Consider the following 21,685-nt stretch of genomic DNA (forward strand, 5'->3'; position numbering starts at 1 on the left):
CTCCATCAACGATTCCGGAACTAACATCGGACATCGACCATCGGCCATCTCACGTCACTCAAGTAAAAGAGTTTTATCAAGTATCAACAGTATCACAATAGTGTATCATGAAAATGAGAGTGCGTGGAATGCATGAATCAACATCAATAATCATGCTCAATAGCGCAAGTACTAACAGTGGGTACTCCAACAATATATCTGAAGCACAAGTACCAACAGTGGGTACGCTAACAATATAACCAAATCACAAGTACTAACAGTGGGTACGCCAACAATATATCCGAGTATAAATGCTAACAGTGGGTATGCCAACTATATCATATTCAAGATGATAAAACATAATCCAATATCTATCAACAACTCATGGCATCAAGCCAGCACAATAAAATAATCAAATCAATCACAACGAGGTGGCTAGCCCCAACCACAGCAGGGCCCAACCTAAAGCAATATCCAACTCGACTTCATACCCGAATGTTCACATGCTATCTCCAATAATATAATCTAAATATGTGCTTCGCTATACGAAGTCTTACCAAAGGTAAGCCATAACCTATCTAGATGGCCGAACCACAACACCAATGACTCATTCCTTTGCCTTGCCTTTCCGCTGAACCTCAGAACCAAAATAGTATAAGAATAATCGAATTCTAAATTAGAAATCATGAAGAATGATACTAATATTGCTACTATTCAATTTAGGGCAATTCTAACCCTAGAAATTGGGGAAACGGGCCCACAAGGGTAAAACGGGAAATTTGGAAGCAAAATGAAAAATTACGTACTAGCTGATCATAACCCAACCACTAATTGCAGATTTAGTTCAAGGATTAGCCTAATTTCTGATTTCAAGCAAACCCCCAAATTGGGTATAAACCCTGACTCTTCGATTCCGAAATTCAACACTAGAAATGAAAGATATATGATTAACAAGCTTAGGTTCATTAAAATCTAACATAAACCCTATCAATTTATTATTAATAAGCCTAGGAAAAATGTTCATCAAAATCCTCTTTCAACTTCCATCACTAAGGGATTATAAAAGGGAAGGGGAAATCTAAGATGATTATAATTAAAGGAAGTGTAAAGGAGCAAGCAAGATTTACCTCCAAGGATATCTCAAAAATATCTTCCCAAAGCTCTAATTTCGAAATGGGAAATAATGAGGGTCTAAGGGCTTTTAACACTTCATTGATTTTACAAACTGCCCGTCATTCACTTTAGCGGCACTGGAACCGCCCCAGCTGTGCTGCTTCAGCGGTCAAGGCCAAAGCCATTGGACCGCTTCAGCGGCAGGGCTACCGCTGCCGTGATGCTGGTGCTGCCAAAGCGGGCACCAGACACCAGAGAGCTCCCCAAATTTCTCCAATTGATCCGTTTTTTTGACTAGTTTCCGTGGCCATCTCCTCATATACCATACACATAGACACACATAAAAACATGCTAATAATGCGTCCTTGGCCTCAGAATTCCCAACGGAGGTCTCGTTGACTGAGTCAACCTCCGATGCCTTAATTCCAATTCCCAACCCAAGTCCCAAAAATGCATTCGAGTGCATTGGGAACCAAATCAAATACACACACAAGTTCTAAACGACCATCCGGACCTCTCGGAATCGATGAAATTTCGAAAAAGGTCCGTCTATCCAAAAGTCAATTTTGGGTCAACTATTTTTCACTTTTAGCCTATATTTCACAAAGGTTGCCCGAATGCGATCTAAACACCTCGAGAAGCGTGTCAACGATCTCCTCGGGTAAAGAATGAGCTAATCAATGCTCGAAAAAAGGCGAAAATGACAAAAGGACTATAACGACGAAACGGGTTGTTACACGTTACCACCACCACCACCAAACCACAACTGCCATATCAATTCTAAAAATAGATTATTGATATAGTATTGAATTAAATTATTAGTTATTTAAATTTATATGTTTAATAAAGACAAGTTTTATATGTTCAATGTTGAGAAAATAAAAAATCATAATTATTTAGTATCCGGATCTTATAACAACATATAAATATTCAGATGTTTATTCAGATTCATACATTTCAATCTTAATGCAAACTTAATATTCGGGTGTACATTCAAATTCAGATGCCTTAATTTTAATAAAAATTAATGTGGCCTTGGTTAAACTTTAACTGCGCTGTTAAAGATAACAAAACTTAGGAGTTCAATAATAAAAAAAGGGAGAATGACGTATGTATACATAAAACTAGGGTATATTTACAAAATATGACGATATTTTTCAGTTTACAAAATATACCAATAGATTTCTTATAAAACATATACCAAAATTTCTGCTCAAGGCTTAAAATTTTCGCTCAAAGTTTTGCGTATGAAAACTGTATAAAATGTTTATATCTCGCTCAAGACTTAAAAATTTCGCTCAAAATTTCATGTATGAAAACTATATATCTCGCTCAAGGTTTAGAATTCTCACATTTTTCGTGTATGAAATATGTATGTAACTGTGTATAAAGTTCATGTTAGATTTTTTGGAAATTTAATACAACTACAATAAAATGGTATACAACTTTCATAAAATATTCATACAAATTTAATATAATTTTGAATCTCGCTTCGAAATTGGGATGAAATTTAATATAACTACAACAATATTGTATAGAACTTTCATACAATATTACTACAAATTTTTATTCTTGTTAAATGTACAAAGCGCGAAAGTAGATCAGAAAAAAGAGTAGCTATCAATTCGAGAGAAGGAAGCGAAGAATCAATAATGGCTTCTTGCTGCTGGGAAAAGCTCCTTGAGAGAAGCCATGCTGAATTAATCTCGAAATTTAAAGTTCCTCCACCCAAACTCGATTTTTGAGCCGTGTAAACTAAAACTTTAATACAAACTATTATGTTGGAGCATCTTCATTGACTGCCCAAATCTATCACAATACCATCCAGTCTCGTCAACTCAAGTACGTCTGGACTAACAAAAACACAATCTTCCACTATGTTATTTTTTAATCACATCACCAGATCTTCACTAGCAGTTCCACTCTTGCCGACAACAACCTCTGCGAGTGTCTTGCGAACTCTCCTCTCCGACCCACCAAAAATCAATCTTAAAAGATGACCCAGCAAACATAATCGAACCAGATCTATAGCGTGAAGAATAAGGGGAGAGGGAAGGGCTTTTCCAGATCTGTGGCCTAAAGGAGAAGGGGAAGGGATGCACTTTTAATTTTCCAGAGGCGGCTCTGTTCTCAATGAAATAGAGAATGTGGAAAAGGGAAAGAGAAGGGTGGCTTTTTATTTTTCCAGATCTAGTATGTTTTGTAATTTTATTGGTATGTTTTGTAAATAAGGAAAACTATCCTTATGTTGTGTAATATAAAGTCTTAAGTAGTATTATTAGGTCATTTTCCTATAAAAAAATGTACTCTACTTAATCATTTATATGGGTAATTATTATTTTAAACAAAATAGTTTAAATATAGTTGTTAATTAGTTTCTTCTACTCCAGAAATTATTGCTAGGAAATTCATAATTAATAATGAAGACGATGGAATTCCTTAAAAAAGAATAGAATTCTAGTAGAAAAAACATCATACATATATATTTTCAAGGGTCTCTCCAACTAAAACATATACACACACATATGAGTTTTGCTAACTTGCTTCACGAAGACAGTAAGTTAACATTGTATCCAATTTTTTATTCACTAAAATACCCTTAATAATACAACACCAATACATAAATGAGATGGATACTTTTGTCTTTCCACCCAAAACTAAACCCAATTCCTGTGAACTTTCTTAACGATAAAAAAAGACCTATCAAATAGCTAAAAAAAGATCTATCAAAGAACAACCATTGCAAAAGACACTTCTTCGATTATTTCTTAGACAACCAAAGAAAGTCACAGACTCTCCGATTCGTCGAAATTCAAAGTAACTGTTAAAAGATTAATTCTCCACTAAAAATGGTCATTTTTAAGACAATGGATAACAAAAACACAAAAGAATAAGGAAAAGAATTTCAGATAGAACTAGAAAGAGAAGGAGAGGAAGAAAGAGAACAAAGGAGGCATTGTTGGTGGATGTGATGGAGTTGGTACACATACCTGAACATTAACATTTGAAGTAGATCCGCCGGGAAAGAATGGAGAAAGCTGGCGGAGGTGTCGCGAAAAGTGAATGGAAGACTAGAAAGTCTTCGAAAGTCCCAAATTTTACGACATTGGAGGGATATTTTAGTGAATAAAAAAATGGATACAATGCTAATCTACTACCTTTATGTAGTATGCTAGCAAACCGAGAGAGAGAGAGAGAGAGAGAGCTGAACATGTATTCAGGTTTTGTGACAAACAATGTATGATTAGCAAATAATGGTCAAGCTTTATCGACAAACATACACAAGAACCAAATCCTTTACATGTCTCTTAATGGAACGGGTAATGGCATATCAAAGCCCATTCAAGTTAAAAAAAGGTGGGTGGGGGGTGGGTGGGTGGGGGGTGGGCAGGGGGACGGGCAGGGGGACAATTATATTTTTTACCTAACTAACTAACTAACTAACTCCCTAACCCTAGATACGATATGGCCATTGTGCTCGTGAAGATCGTGGATTCTAAAAATGGATAAGCCATGATCCCTCGAATATTAGAACACATGGTTATCCCTAACTGTTGATCTCCAGGATTTCAAGGTGATCATCCGATCCACTACATTGAGTCGCATATTCGGAAGGAGGTCCGGAGTTGGAGCTTGAGTGACTGAGGACTCCTCTGCGTAGTACCACAATTTTCCAAGTGTTCTCTCCCGGTCCATTTGATTGCCCTATTCTGACCCCGAGTTGTCACATATTACCCTCTAAATGTTTATTACATTTTTGACCAATACAGATAGTCCCTGCACCTTCCAGGAAAGCCTCGAGGCTATCCCGGGAAATGGAAGAGTTTTGCTTGGGAAATAAGTTTGTCCTTGACGTTCTGCTACCTTTGATATGATCATGTCTCAGCCATCATACCATCGTGTGGATAGGCTATGTTGTTTCGTTGAGACCTATATTCTGAAAGAACTATGTTCTTTCAAAAACTATGCAAGAAGGTATAGAATAATAAATCAACATAAGTATTTTCATGTGGAAAACTCCTTACTCAAGGGAGGCAAAACCACGATCTATCTCTATAGTATTTCCCCAAACTCTCTACTAAAACTCGAGCAACATTTAAGGTTACAGTGCCTTGTACACCTAAGGAACTGACTCTAGCAGCCCATATCCCAAACCTCAACAATTCTCCCAAATTGTTGGTACTTTTTTCAACTTCTTCAAAGACTCTATCCAGTCTATGAAGTCTCTTACAACTCGATTATAACCTAATACAAATCGCTAGGAATGTAAAGATTACAAATAAACTTAGAACAATAATTAAGGGTGGCATGATATGGTAGATATCGATTACAGTATCGAAACTGAATTTTTTTATACTGTGGTTTCAGTATTATGGTATTTGGCATGCATTTTAAATAATTTGGTATTCGTTACGGTATTCGATATTCACAAAGAAATACCGAAATACTAAATACCATACCGAAGTATATAGTAACTTATACAATTCATATATCTTAGTATTATAATACTAACAAATATATAAACTAGCATTGTTAGAAAACTAATTGTTTAAACGTCAAAATTTGACTACTCTATCTTGATTTGAATGTCTTTTTTGTGTAATAGATTTACGAAGGGGATTTCTTGTATGTTCTTTTGAATATGTTTACATGTGTAAGGTGTTAGTACAATATAATTGAGACGTTTTTTAAATAGCCGAAGTCATAATTCCCTACGATATGAGTATATGTGAGTCGAATTGGAACAACCTATGGTACCGATCTACCGAGGCGCAAAGTACTGAAACCGAACTATACCGAATAGATTTAGTATGATAATGGAATAATATTTTTAGAAATCTAAAATCAAAATTACTGTACCGAAGTTTTGAATACCTTATCATGCCCACCCATAAACTAAACTGCGCAACAAAAACTATAAAGATCTGTCATGACCCAAAATACCGTCGTGATGGCACCCAAATTAACCCCCCTGGTGGGCTAACCATCCCCTTAATTCCATCTACTTATTCAATTACGAAAGAGTTAAATAACATGCTCAAATAATAATAAGTCTAAATCAATATCATAGATATAAAATGCGGAAGATACTAGTCAAATACAATCCCCAGACAGGTCAAGTGTGATGCAATAGAAGCAAACCCCTTCACGAACCGGTAGTAGTAACTAGCTAAACCCACGAAGCTGTGGATTTCTGTCACTGATGTGGGCCTATCCCAATCTCTGACAGCCTCAATCTTTTTGGGATCAACCATAATCCCCTCTTTCGAAACCACATGCCCCAAGAAGGACACCGAATCAAGCCAAAATTCACACTTAGAGAATTTAGCATACAACTCCCTATCCCTCAACAATCAAAGGACAACTCTCAGATGTTTTTCATGATCTTCCCTGCTCTTCGAATAAATCAATATATCATCAATAAATACAATAACAAAAGAATCTAGGAATGGCTTAAAAATTTGGTTCATCAAATCCACAAAAGCAGCAAGGGCATTAGTGAGCCCGAAAGACATGACGAGAAATTCATAATGCCCGTATCTTGTCCGGAAAGCTGCCTTAGGGATATCCTCTGCCCGAATATTTAACTGATGGTAGCCCGATCTCAAATCAATTTTAGAGAACACACATTCTTTCTGAAGCTAGTCAAACAGATCATTAATGCGAGGAATGGGATATTTATTTCAGATGGTGACTTTATTTAACTGCCGATAATCAATGCACATCCGCATAGTCCCATTCTTCTTTTTCAAAGCACAAGAGTGCCCCACAGAGAGACACTCGGACGAATAAGACCTTTACTGAGAAGGTCCTCAAGTTGTTCTTTCAATTCCCTCAGCTCTGCTGGAGCCATACAATATGGAAGAATGGAAATAGGGCGAGTCCCCGGCTCTAAGTCAATGCAGAGATCAATATCACGATCGGGTGGCATACCGGGTAAGTCCACAGGAAACACCTTTGCAAACTCACACACTACAGGAACTGACTCAAGTGGTGGAGTCTCAGTATCTGTATCACGAATATACGCCAACTAAGATAAACACCCTCTCTGGATGAGTTTCTTAGCACGAATATAAGACATAATTTTCTTTGGGGAGGGATTAAGGTTTCCTTTCCACTCAAGTCTAGGTATCTCGGGCATAGTAAGGTGACGGGTTTTGCGTGACAGTCTAGAATCGTATGGTAGGGAGCTAGCCAACTCATACCCAGAATAACATCGAAATCTATCATGTCTAAAATCATTAAGTCTATCTAGGTACCATAACCCATAATTGTAACAGTGCAAGATAAAAACACTTTATTTACAACTACAGAATCTCCGACCGGAGTAGACACAAGGATAAAAGTATTAACCAAGTCACAAGTCGTATCAAAACTCCTAGAAAAGTAAGTAGAAACATACAAAAGATGGAGCCCAGATCAAATAGTGCAGAAGCCTGCCGGCGACAGACTGAGATAGTACCTGTGATAACTGCATCTGAGCCCTCAGCCTCTGGCTTGCCTGGCATGACATAGCAATGGGCACTGTTGACACCCAATTTTGGCCCTCCTTTTTATTTAATTAATTTCACTATGCTTCTCAGTCCTGAAAATACCCCAAAATGAGTTTGGAATATTTTCTTTCATTATTACACTAATTTTCGAGATGTTATTTCTCTAATTTAAGATCATTTTTATTGTTTCTTAAAAATGACCAAACATCATATTTTATAATTTAAAAGGACTAAACATCATTCTTTACAATTAAATCACTCAAAAAATAGTGTTGATATTCCTATATCAATATTGGCGTTGACATTTTTTCTTTAATCCTATTTATTACTATGTTGATCATCGTTTATTCTATTTTTAACTAAATACGTATATTAAATTACTTGTATTATAATTTTCATATGTACACAATTTTTGAGAATTAATTAGGACAAAGAAGCATATTTTAATTAGTTCAAAATGAAAAGGAATTAGGATGATTAATTCATCTACATAATATTGGGCCAATTCCCTTCTCCCTTTAACAAAAATCAGCAGCCCATAACCCCTCAGCCCAATATCCAAATGACCCGGCCCAACCCCTACAACTAAGTCCCTAAATCAGTAACCAAACAGCTCCTCTTTAACCATTTCATCCGAACCAAACAACCCTTGTTTTCTCCTTCAACCAACAGCCCTAACGAAACCCACCCCACCGCCGCCGCTCTATCACTTCCATCGCTGCCTCCACTGCCACCACGTCCCCTTCTGTTTGACGTGGTGGCAGAACTGAAAAGAAAAAGCAATAGGAGGTCGTTTCAACCTCTGTAGAAGAGGAACGCGATGAACCGCTGGTTTCAAGTTCGTCTCTCCTTCGATCCGGTGGGTATAAGTTCGTTCAGCCCTCAATCCCGAAAACCATGGAGAAATCTCCAAATTCGGAGTCCCAACGAATCCACGGCCATCAAATCTTATCTGAAAAGGTGATTCTTTTCCTCCTGACCATAATTTTTATCTTTTTCCAGTCATTAGAGATTTTTTCCTTTTTTTTTTTTTTTTTTTTTTTATCTCTTTCAAAATTCAAATTCAGCATCTGAGGGAGCCGTTAACCCCATCCTTTGGTTATAAATAGAGCTCATTTTAGGCTGTTGATAGAGGCAGGGAATTGGAGAGAATTGGAGAGAAAACTTTTATTTTACTCTAAAGCTGAATTGGAGAATCCCTTTCTTTTTCATAAGTCTTCGTAACTAGAAAATCCGTAGTTCTTCCTAAGTTCTCAGAAAATCCTGTTTTAACTCTAAGTTCTTTTGGCTGTATAATTTTGGTTATTCTCGGCTGAGCAAGGACCATTTCCTGTCGTTTATTTGGTTTAGTTGGCTGCTAGAATATGCGTCCTCTCTTCGTTCGTTGCAAATTAGTATAAGGCGACTAGTTTCGTCGAATATGTGTTTAACCTCGTCGCTTGGCTAACTCTATGTTTCAATCATTTTTTTTAGTCCGTGATGTTCCTATTTCTAACATAAATCAAAAAAAAAAAAAATGGTTCTACTTCTTTTCCCACAAAAATTTGTAATGTTATCATGGTTGAGGTGATGGGATATTTCTTGTTAAACATATTTTGAGTTGGAATATAGATATATATGAAAACTTCTCCTCGTTTCATTCTCGGTTTATAGAATTAACGTGTAGTCGTTTGATTATCTGGGCTGGTTCATTTTTTCGAGTTCTGTACATCTTTTGAGTTTTTTTTTTGTTTTAAAAAAAAAAATAGTAAATGAGCCATTTTGAACGTTAGCATGTGAAAGGCTAATAAAAACTAAGGGCACTTAGCGAAATACCATTGATTCGTTAACTTGTCAAATATGTGATTAACTTGGTCGCTCATCTAGTTTTCAGTTCTAACATTCTTTCTATGAATACTCTTAAAAACTATTTTTGTCATGACTCCGTGTAGAAACCTATATGTGAATTTATGAAGTCTTATAACTAGAAAAGAAAAGGTTATTAAGTTCAATCAAATAAAAGGGTGATGTTTTGTTCGAGAGAAAAAGTTATTCTTTTAAGGAAAGTTACTGTTTTGATATAAAAAGAAAGCTACTGTTTTTGACTAAAATAGCTACTGTTTTTTGGGCTAAAAGTTACTGTTCCGATTAAGAAACAAAAAGTTACCGATTTTTGGGGATTACACTTGTTGACCATGTAGTTTGAACAACTCCGTCGCTCGTCTAAATCTTTGTTTGAAGTACTTATGTGGATCTATTTTTGCCGCATTTAGTTAAAAACCAGCGTATAAAATAACATGCAATATTGTTATAACTTAAGATAAGAGAGGTATCGATTTGATTAGTGAAAAGGATGTGATTAAGTGATTCAATACTTGTTTGTTCTTATTTCATGCATTGTGATTAAGTGATTCCATACTTGTTTGTTCTTATTTCATGCATTGTCATTCATGAAGGCATGTATTCAGGATCATTCAATTTTCCATTTTTAAGAAAAAGTGCTAATTTGTTTAGATCGCAAAATGGTGTTATTATTGATCATTTTTAATTAAAACGCTAGTCTGTGGATTATTTGATCTTGGGGCTGTTTGGTTTGTTTTGCTTCCACTTTGTATCCATGTTTCAATCTTAGACGATGAAAGCTACTATTTTTGGGGGTTGGAAAGTTGCTGTTTTGACATAAAAGAAAGCTACTGTGTTTTAGGCAATTTTCACCTCATTTTGGGACTGATTTACTGCCTGCTTTTCTGCCATTTTTCTACTGTGTTTTAGGCCATTTTCACCTCATTTTGGGGCTGAAATGGCTGATGCATTACTGCCCACTGCTGTTGCGTTTTTTTTGGAAAAATACCACATTTTTGAAACATTTCGGGAGGGGGAAATGGCTGCTGCATCGCTGCCCACAATGTTGTGTTTCTTGAGGCCATTTGCTGCTGCATTGTAAGGCCGTTCGCTGTTGTGTCTTGAGCCAAACGAGCACAATATTTTTGGGGAAACATATGCAATGTTTTGACCAAATAAGTGTAGTTTCAAAGCTGTTTTGAACAGCTCCTACACTCTGATGATTCATTATCATGTTATGTTACTTCCTAGTGAGCCAATGCTGCACTTGTGATATTTTTACTGATATGAACAGATGCTAAGGGCTGATGAAGAGTTGTTTAACTTGAGGCTCCACTTTTAAAAGAACGGATTTCTGTACTTGATTGAATGTTAACTGATTTGAACACTTAAAACTTGCATAAAAAGGGAGTGGGACTGCTATACTCAAGTCCGGGTGTAATTAATTAATATGCTAAATCATTTTTTTGTTTCTTATATGTTATTTTTCCTTACATTTGATTCCTTTATTTAGCTTTTATTAATTAAAGTTATATAGATTCCTTTTTCCTTGTTGAGAATTGTTTCTAATCCTTATCTTTATTTTTTCTTTTTTCATGAGGAACCTTGGGAGCATTTGGAGTTATGGCAACTTCGGATTCTGCTCATATCAGAGAACCGCCAGTTGCAAGATTTAATTGCTCATGTCTAGCGTCCCCGTCTTCCTTCCTCTCTTTAAATTTCGTGTCTTCGTGCTATCATGTATATACATGTTTATATTCTTGACTAACATTCTTTTATGGATTGTATTTGTAGCATATTTGTTTCTCGCTTGTCTATGAACTTGCGAAAAAAAAAAAAAAGGTTTAGTATGATAGTGAATTTAGTCATTTACTTCCCTTCCCTTTTAGATACCAATCCCGATTTAGAGTGAAAGACATTTTACTAATCGTTTTAAGGGAATGTCTTTTAGTATATTTTCTAGATTCAAATTATCTTCCACAAGGAAATAAGCTGATGTTCTTCTTTTCTTTTACGAGGACACTGTTCTAATTTTTTTTAGTCACACTTGATTTCATAAAGAAGTAACAGATCTGATTTCTTCACAAAGCATATCGCACTCACGTTTTTTTTTTACACTCTTTGTGATCCCCAAACAATAAGTTTAATGGCGCAGATCTTCAGAATTGGGCAACGTCCTATCTGGTAGATTTAATCTTGAGGCCTAAGTGATCTTAACATGTGACCTGTACTTTTTTAATTGCTATAATACTAACCCATTGGAACAGGCCTAATTCTTTAAGTTTAATACAAGGAAATCATATTAGGATTCAAGTATAGTGGTTCAAGTATTTTTCAAGAACTACAAGGTATATACTCTACTTTATATACAAAGATCCTATTTTATATGTACGTATACTATTCTTACTTTAAATATCTTTAATCATCTTATCGTCACATGCATACGTATGTACGTTATATTATAAATACTTATCTTTAGTATACATTATATACAACAATCATATTATACTCCATCTTCTAAAGTATACATACGTACTCTTTTGAAAACAATATATATATTTCTAATACATACATTTTTAAATAGGTGATAATAAATAAGAAATAATCCCCCTCTAGTATTAATTAAACTAAGTTTAAAGACTGTCCTTGGATAGGCTTTGAGGGATGCTTAACACCTTCCCCTCGGGGTAAATAAAACCCTTACCTAGAATCTCACAGGTTTCAAAGACTAAAAAATGGAGTTTACTTTTTATAAATGGTTTCCTAATATTTCCTAAAATTAGGTGGCGACTCTGAAAGTTTACAAACCAGAGGAAACATAGTCATAAGTTGTGTACTAGTTTTAACCCATTAAAAATAGGGCATGACAGAATGGCGACTCTGCTGGGGAAATACCTTAGGTTTTGACTTTAGTAGACTTAGTTTAAGAAGTAGATACTCGAGGGATGTTTGTTTAATTATTTTATCGCCTATTATTTATGAGTTGCTACATTGCTATATTTGAAAGGACGCAAGCCAAAGCCAAACTTGTGCTCCTTATTTGTTTGAGAAAACACTATTTGTTTACCGCTTTCCTTATAATGTCATTGCACTTTCTATCGAGTCTTTGGCCGTACACTTACACACACTGTGGTTCACGCGAGGTGTTGTCTGACACACCTCCACCCCTTCTTTGGATTCTCTAGTTTCAGAGTCGGTGCGGTAGTTTACTACTTATCTTCTCGCAGACATTCAGTCCACTCCGAACTTTTTAGGAAAAAATCTTATTCTAGAAAAAATAAGTCATGCTGCATACACCTTAGGCAAGACAATCCAAGGTATTGTCCCTGCAAATTAGGAATCCACCCTTTTGTCAAAAGGTTCGAAACCTGAATGACATAACCCTTTATGTGAATTGATGAAATGATCCTTAAAAGACACAAGATGATTTTTTTTAACAAACAATACTTATCATAACCTTTACCCTTCTTTTTTAGATGGAAATCAACCAAAACCTACCAAACATTCAAATGATAGTCTCACCTCCTCACGACCTGCAAACTTGGTGGAGGAACATAAGAGTGGCACACGGGGAGGAAGTCAAGCAACACCTGGGGTCGTTGATGTCGCTAATAGGTATCCAAGCCAACAAAACTCTCACCAAGCTGCTGATAGAATTTTGGGATCCCGCCAGTGTAACCTTCAATTTTTTAGATTTCGAGATGACCCCTACTCTAGAGGAAATCTGTGGATTCACCGACTTGCCATTTGAGGGGAGAATGCCGGTGCTACCATCTTTCATATCGGGAGAGAAATTCTTGCACATTTTGGGATTTAATGTCTACCCGGTCCTGAGGAACGTGGAAAATGATAGAGTGAAGTTCGACTTTCTGTTTCAGAGATTTGGGCGTCGAGAAAGCTTTGAGCGACATCAGGGTGAGTTCGCATGCGACCGCGGAAGGTGGGAGAAAATGCGGCCACGAGTCTTCGCCATAGCCTTGTTGGGAATCTTGGTCTTCCCGAAGAGAGCCTACCGAATCAATATCAACCTTTTGCCACCTGTTATGAATATCTTCTCGGGACCGGATGAATTGACATTGGTCCCTATGATTCTCGCGGAAATGCTTCGAGCTCTATCGGCCTGTTCAAGAGGGCATAACTTTTTTGAGGGCTGTAATCTCTTGCTGCAGTTATGGGCTGTGGAACACTTCTATACTCGCCCCCCTATCATGGATTATTGCATAGATGCTCGTAGCAGAATTCAGAGCCATACGGAAAGAATGAGGTACTGGCATGAACCTACAGGAGCAGAAGAGTGGCACACATTCTTAGTACAACTCACGGGAGATTTTTCAAGTATTTTTCAAGAACTACAAGGTATATACTCTACTTTATATACAAAGATCCTATTTTATATGTACGTATACTATTCTTACTTTAAATATCTTTAATCATCTTATCGTCACATGCATACGTATGTACGTTATATTATAAATACTTATCTTTAGTATACATTATATACAACAATCATATTATACTCCATCTTCTAAAGTATACATACGTACTCTTTTGAAAACAATATATATATTTCTAATACATACATTTTTAAATAGGTGATAATAAATAAGAAATAATCCCCCTCTAGTATTAATTAAACTAAGTTTAAAGACTGTCCTTGGATAGACTCTGAGGGATGCTTAACACCTTCCCCTCGGGGTAAATAAAACCCTTACCTAGAATCTCACAGGTTTCAAAGACTAAAAAATGGAGTTTACTTTTTATAAATGGTTTCCTAATATTTCCTAAAATTAGGTGGCGACTCTGAAAATTTACAAACCAGAGGAAACATAGTCATAAGTTGTGTACTAGTTTTAACCCGTTAAAAATAGGGCATGACAGGCACGCCCACCACTAGCCTGAGAACCTCCACAGTCCTCCTGAACTGTCTGAGCACCACCCCTATCTGACTGATAACTGCCCCTATTGGACCGAGCGCCACCTCTACCTGTTGTGTGACCACCCCACCTATTCTGAGCACGGTTTCCACCAAAAGATTCCCCTCCTCTAGCTGGAGCAACTGGGGGCCTAAAATTGACCACTCTAGTTACCCTGTTTGAGTCTAGGACAAAACCTATTGATGAGGCCCTGCTCGCCACACTCAAAGCAGGCTCGATTAAGAGTAGGCCTCTGAACTGACACCCAAGAAGCTGAAAAACCTTCATGATCTGGAACTCGGGACTGAGAGCCCCCTGCCTAGCTTATAGAGTACTGAACGATTCCAGATGAGCCTCCAATCAAAGTCGACATAGTCTGTTAAACCTGACGACCCGAGTAACTCTGGGATCCCTGTTCCTTAGAAAATGTACCATTGCATATTTTTTGTAGCAATCTTGATGGACACCCTCAACAGTCTTCGCATGGTCCATAACTTCCTGAAAAGAGCAACCTCTGGTCACCAGCTGAAGATCCGACAACTGAAGGGCAGTATTCAACTCTTTCACAAAACGTCTAACCCTCACCTCGATAGGCAAAAGCTGGAGAGAATAACGAGCCAAAGAGTGAAATCAGGACTCATAAGCAGTGACAGAAGAATTTCCCTGCTCAATATTACTAAACTCATCATGCATCCTGACCCTCAAATTACGAGGAACATACTTCTCAAGAAAAATCTAGTAGAACTGAGTCCAAGTGAACGGAGGAAAGTCCGCTGACCTACACTCTACAAACGCCCTCTACCATAACTTGGCATCTCCCATGAGTTGAAAAGTCAAACTCTACTCCATACTTCTTGACTGACCCCATCTTATGGATCCTCTCGTGGCAATTAATAATGAACTCATAGGCATCCTGAGGTGCCGCGAAATTGAAGCACAATTGATACTTACGAGAAGTTTTACTTATTTTTAGGCAAGTGGGTGTGGTTTTGATATGTTTTTGTCATGTTCCAAGTGAATCATAGATTTTGGGTTCAAGAAGTAGAAGTTACAGAAAAGTTGCACTGAAGCTTGATTTTCACGGGTCGTAGAAAGTTGCATGGACCATATTTCTGGTCGTACAAAAGGTGGAAAAGTAAGAAAATGTCACAGTGGAGAGATACTGAACCACGAACACTTATACGGACCGTACAATATTGTACGGGCCATATAAGTGGATGTGACGAAGGTTGGAAGAAATTTCACGGGCAGGATTGTATGAGCCGTATAAAGTTACACGAACCATGGAATTCCAGTTCGTATTGTTCTCTGCAGACACATGGATGAAGGCCGTATAAGTCTTATACGGTCCGTGAAATGTTGTACGGACCGTATAAGTACCGCTTGGGACTTAAGTGCAAATTCTGTAATTTTACATTTTGAAACCTATAAATAGTCCATTGTAGGGTTTGAATTGTTATCAGTTATTATATTTTTACTTTTGGCTTAGAACATTAAATACCCTCTAGTTTTTGAAGGTTCAAACATCAATTCAAGTATTACCAATTCCTCTTTTCTTCCAAAGTAAGCAATTATGAATTCTTCAATTTCTTATTTCTTGTTTTTTGCCATGAGTAGCTAAATTCTCTTACTAGGGTTGTGAACCCAATGGTGGGTGTTTTGTGATTGGGTTTGTGATTGATATATGCATAATGGATTGTTAGGGTTTATTTATTCTTCATTATTCATTCATAATTAATGGTTGCAAACATTGATTAAAGCCATAAACCTTGATTTATTTGGGAAAATAATTAGGGTTGGTAAGAATAAATAACAAGAACTCAAAGCTTTACACTTTTTTTAACAGATTCACTTAGGAATAAGGTGAATCTACTTGGCATAATTAACCATTCTTCATATCACTTTCTTATATTTGGGAAAATCATAGAAAGAAATAATCTTTATTTATTGGAAAATAGTAGAGATTCACATAGAGGTTAAGTGCATTCATATAGCAATCCATTAGAAGTATATCGAGAGCAATACCTATGATCATACACTTCATCTAAAGGGGACACAACCGTAGTTTCTTTTACCATAAATTACCACCAAAGCAAGTAGGTAGCGATTAATCATAACAAAAAAAAAACCCAACTTTTACCAAAATCATCGGATTAAGACATTAGACCTAAATTTAGCATTCTACAACTTTAGTAACCTTTTCACACCATATTCCCTGTGGGATTCGATCCCAACCTTGTTGGGTTACTATATTTGACAACGTTCGCGTTATACCATTAATAGGTGTAATTTGAGAGTATCATATCCTCTACCTCAGTACCAAAGAACTTTGGAGGCTTCATCTTAGTGAACCTCCAAAATAAATCATGTTCGTCACCTGTCATCACTGGTCCTCCCGCTAGCCTAGGAAATAACTCGGGTCTTGGGGCCTCATCCAAACGTGGAGCCACAGCTGCGGCACTCTGTGTCCCTGGCGCCTGAACTGGAGCCTAAGCCAGACTCCCTGCTCTCGCACCCTGGTTACATGCTGCTGCTGGTAACGCACCTGCCTCTACTAAGACATTCAATAGGTTTAGCACTCGAACCATAACATCTGACAACACTGAAGTTGTAATAACATCCATCCAGCTGAGCTGGTGCTGCTGCGATCTTAGTTGCCTCATCCTAAAAACCTGAGGCTCAGAGGACTCGGCGCATTGCTGACCAGCCGCAGGAGCCCCGCCCCTGGCTGGGGCTGCTGCTCCCCTGCCTCTATCTGGACCACGGCCCCTGGCCTGGCCTCCTCCTCCATGAGCTGCAGCCCAAGTGGCCAGACCTCCCCCACGAGCTGCGGCCCTAGAGGCCGGCGCGAGTGCCTCGTTAGCTGTTTCTGCCACACGAGTCCTCACTATCTGTGAGAGAATAGAAAGAAATGTCAGATACCAATTAGAATCAAGTAGCACGAATGAGAGAAAAACATTGAAGTTTCCTAGTGTCCCATAGCCTCTCGATAGATAAGTACAGAAGTCTCTGTACCGATTCGCAAGACTCCACTTGACATGTCCTTGTACGATGAGATCAACGAACCGAAGGCTTTGATACCAACTTTGCCATGTCCCAACAGACGTGAGTGGCACCAACACTAGTCCTATAGTGGGAGAACCAATCCCTTAATCAATTATCAAGCCAATTTCAAATACTTAAACACATTAATAAACATTGCTCACGAATAACGGAATAAAATATCTGACAATAAAATAAATAAAATAATGAGTGGGTAAATCTAGCTATTACATCCCCAAATCTGAAAGTCACCATACGAGGACTCTAACCAACAACGTCTAAAAAGAAGAGATACTGTCTAAAAATACACATAATGTCTGGGATGAAAATAGACATCTGAAATAAAGAAAGATCTTCAGGCGGCATGGCACGGATAGGAGCTCAACCTTTGATCTAGATAACGAATAACCTCAACTAGATGCGAGGTCTGGAAGACATCTCTGGCTCAAAATCCGCACTCACCAAAAAAGTGAAGCAAGTGTAGGTCAGTACAAACAACACATACTGGTAGGTATCATAGGCCGACTAAGATTGGTATCATGCATACACATATAAAATCAATGGAATAGGAAGTCAGGAAGAACAAAAAAGAATCACAATAAATATCTTCAAATAATCCTCTTTCAGAATCAATCACCAGGTATCAACAATGAAACACCAATACTCAAGCCGTAAGTAAAACAATAAACAATGAAATTTCCCAGCTCTATCACATATCTGTACACATATGCTAAATGGTATTATTTTCCCCAAATATCTATGACCTGCAGGGGACCCATGGTTTCCATATACTACTCATTCCGGAATAAACCTCGAACCACGAACTAACAACTAGGCCACATCGTCACCCCTTGTCAAATGTGCCTTAATAGATGTATATGTTCCATCTCAATCATCATCAATAAATGCCCCATAATCACATCACAAGAATAGCTCAAATACACGTGTCAAGTCAACACCAACGAAGTATAAGCAAATAACACAAGTCACAATAAGATTCACAAATAATTTACTCAATAATAATATAATATGTAGCTATCTCAATTCATATCTGAAGGGTATATATGAACACTTCCCTTTCAACAGTCTCAAGAATACAATTCAAGTTTATCAACCACAATAATGGAGAATCACTTCACACAATTTAATCATACGACTAACAACGATCACCAAACTCCAAGTCTGAAGACCTAGACATGCTTTCTCCCATAAATTCTATGACATATACAATCAACTAATCAAAGTCTAACTCAAGTAAACCATAACCTACCTCAAAGCAGATCTTAACAATGGAATCACTTCGCAACAACCTTTCCCTTTCGCAACGCCTCAAAACGCTCAAAGTCTAGAAATCATAATACTAAGTAAGTAAGGAGTATTAACTCAATTTATGGGTATTATAATCAATTCAACCCTACAAATCTGGTTTTAGTTAAAGTTCCCATTGTTATTGGAACCGTAGGTCTCAACAAACCATTTCCATCACTGAATATCCAATTCCCATGCTATGAAGTGATAATCTCAACTCTTAGATGATTAAATAACAATAAACAACAATAAATAATAACCCATTAATATTATAGGGTTTCGTGAACTTAGGTGTCCTAACCTTTCAATTCTCCCCAAACTAGCTTTTATTTGGTGCTAGGAGTTAATACGTTTAAAGAACTAACGAAATTAATGGTGGAAAGTTACCTTGATGAAGAGTATTGACCTTGCCTTAGAAAATTCTCATCAAGTGTTCTTGGGAACTGTTTCTAGAATTATGTGAGGTGTGAGGTCGAAATAAGGTATTAAACTGAGGTTTCTTACTTCATGAGGACTGCTGTAGCTGTCCCCGCTTCGCTGCAGCTGCCTTGCTACAGCGAGAACCCCCTTCGCTGCAGTGGAGCATGAGAATTCAACCTTTCACTACAGTGAGACCCCTTCTGCAGCGGGCTCATTGCAGCGGAAGTCCTTCCGCTTCAGCAATGCTTTTTAGGCAGTTGGAACAAAATTTCACCACCTTTTATATTTAGTGTCTCAAAATCATTCTAAGGCCCTATGAACACAAGACAACAAACAAACCAAGTTAAAAACACATCACAGAGTCACTTTTATGTCTGAAAGCACCACATAAAACACACCCCAATTTATTTAGGTCCGCTCATTCCTAATCTTGGGAAAGTACTAGCAAGGGTAGAGTGGTAAAATTATGCATAACGACCAAGCGGTCATACACCAAGTTTCCCACAATTCCTCATAATAACCACAACACAAGTAAAGCAGTTTATACCTACCAAAAAGAAGACCTTTTTTATAAAAAACGCTCTCAAAGAAAACCCTAAAATACAAACCCTAAATATTAGTTCTCGTCGTCGGCATGGCTACGGCCGCCGCCGGTGCATGGCCGCCCCTACCTGGGCGTAACCATCATCGGCCTTAGGAGGAACCACCACCAAAACATCTATATGCCTAGATATTAAACCTTTTGATCGAAACAACCAATATAAAACCTAACCCAAACCCTATTCAAGAGAAACCTTTACCGTATGTGCATGGTGAACCCATGGTGTTATGGGATGAAGCTGAAGTGAATGCAATGATAATACAAGAGAAACTCCAATATGCAGTGATAAGTAAGTTCTTATATAGATGGCCTGAACTTGGAGATAATCCCTCTTCAATGTGAGCTCAAATCTGAATGCCCTATTGGATGCTTGTGTGAACAACATCTGCTCCTCAGATTATCATCAATGGAAGACTTTATTCATGTTATGTCCAAACTTGTGTACTATTTGAAGGCTAAGACTGGATTTTATCAGATGAGAGTTCAAAATTGGGAACCTTGGTTCCATCCTGAATATGAAACCTCGACTGCCGTTGCATGGATATCTTTTCCTTTATTAGCTCCAAACGTTTTTGTTAAGGAGTCTCTTTTTATGATGGCTAAAACAGTAGAGAAACCTTTACATGTTGACATGGAAACGAAGAACAAGTCTAGACCTAGTTGTGCAAAGGTGAAGGTGGAGGTTGATTTGCTAAAAGACTTCCCTAAAAGAATAAATGTTGGCATGAGGAGGTTAGGTACTGGAGATATCATTGCGTGGATCGATATAAAGTATGACTACATGCCTTAATATTGTAAATCATGCAGATTACAAGGGCACAATGAGAAGGAATTATTTGTACTTCATCCAGATTTAAAACCAATCAACGAGAACAAGGAAGAGGAATCTGCAGAGACAAGTGTTACTGTTGCAAACATGAAACGACAAGAGCTGATGACAAAGGATGCTACATGCACAAATTTGGTGATAGACAAAGGAAAGAAAGCAATGAATAATGTAGTGCCATCAAAAGATGCATGGAATCATGGTAGGGGAAAGAATGAAAGGATACAGAAGAGGACCCAACACACTATGAACAAGAAGGAGGATCATGAAGTGGTGATCAATGGTTGGGGGGTTGTAAAGGATAAGAGAAACTTCAATAAACCTCAACCTGATACTGTGGAAAAAGTTCATAATGCTGATACTGTGGAAATAAATAATTCCTTTGCAATCCTTGATGAACAAAATGAGAAGACAATCAACTTGGAGGAAAAGGAGAGGCCAAGCAAATGTAACTCTGAACCAGGAAAAGAATCAACAAAACCTTGGGTAGAAAAATCTTTGAGTAAACAAGCAAAGAGTAGTGTCCCTGCTAAACAACCAGTAGCACTATCAGATGTTATGCAGCACAATCATAATGAGGTTTCACTAGTTGATGCAGATGGAAGCAGTGGTTTAAAGATGATAAAAGAGGTAGATGTATCAACCAAAGAGAGAGTAGAAAAGACTGATCAAATAGAAGAGCATGCCCCCAATAATATTGCAGACCAGACTGACACAGATGATAGAGAAGTTAAAAGGTTAGAAGAGTCAGATGGAAAGCCTGCAAAATCAGAGGAGGGGCACGAATCAAATGGAAAAATGTCTAGTAGAAGCCAGGAAGCAGTGGTGGAAAAGGGTGAACATGATAAGTGGAAAGAGGATAAGATAGAAGATGAGGAAAGAACATCTTCAGAAACTGAGGAGCAATCCCCATATATCAATCCTCTTAGTAACACAGAGGAACCTGGTGGATCAGTTCCAAAGGCTCCAAGAAGTAGTTCCCCACAGGAAATTAGAAATGAGGAACTTAAGGAATATTTGGTTAATGTTCAAATTGATGAGGTTACAAGAGCATCAGATCTTTCCCCTAGACAGACAAGGCAAATGAGAAACTCTAAAGCAAAAGGAGGAAAGAAGGATCCTGTTGCCCCAGTCAGACTTTTATCAAAGAGACATGCAACCTCCAAAT

General features: G+C 37.6%; 1 protein-coding gene across 1 annotated transcript; it reads left to right on the plus strand.

Moving 5' to 3' along the window:
• The first annotated feature begins 8,220 nt into the window (after positions 1 to 8,220).
• Positions 8,221 to 14,201, plus strand: LOC132609032 (uncharacterized). The gene is made up of 2 exons (XM_060322864.1): positions 8,221 to 8,546; positions 11,008 to 14,201. The coding sequence occupies exon 2, from the start codon at positions 12,884 to 12,886 to the stop codon at positions 13,835 to 13,837; it is 954 nt and encodes a 317-aa protein (XP_060178847.1). The 5' UTR covers positions 8,221 to 8,546; positions 11,008 to 12,883; the 3' UTR covers positions 13,838 to 14,201.
• The last annotated feature ends 7,484 nt before the right edge of the window (positions 14,202 to 21,685 follow it).

This window comes from Lycium barbarum, chromosome 9 (assembly GCF_019175385.1).
Source record: "Lycium barbarum isolate Lr01 chromosome 9, ASM1917538v2, whole genome shotgun sequence".
Lineage (NCBI taxonomy): Eukaryota > Viridiplantae > Streptophyta > Magnoliopsida > Solanales > Solanaceae > Lycium > Lycium barbarum.

Coding starts and splice junctions, on each gene's coding strand:
- LOC132609032 (XM_060322864.1), top strand. CDS start 12,884: ATGGAAATCAACCAAAACCTACCAAACATTCAAATGATAGTCTCACCT.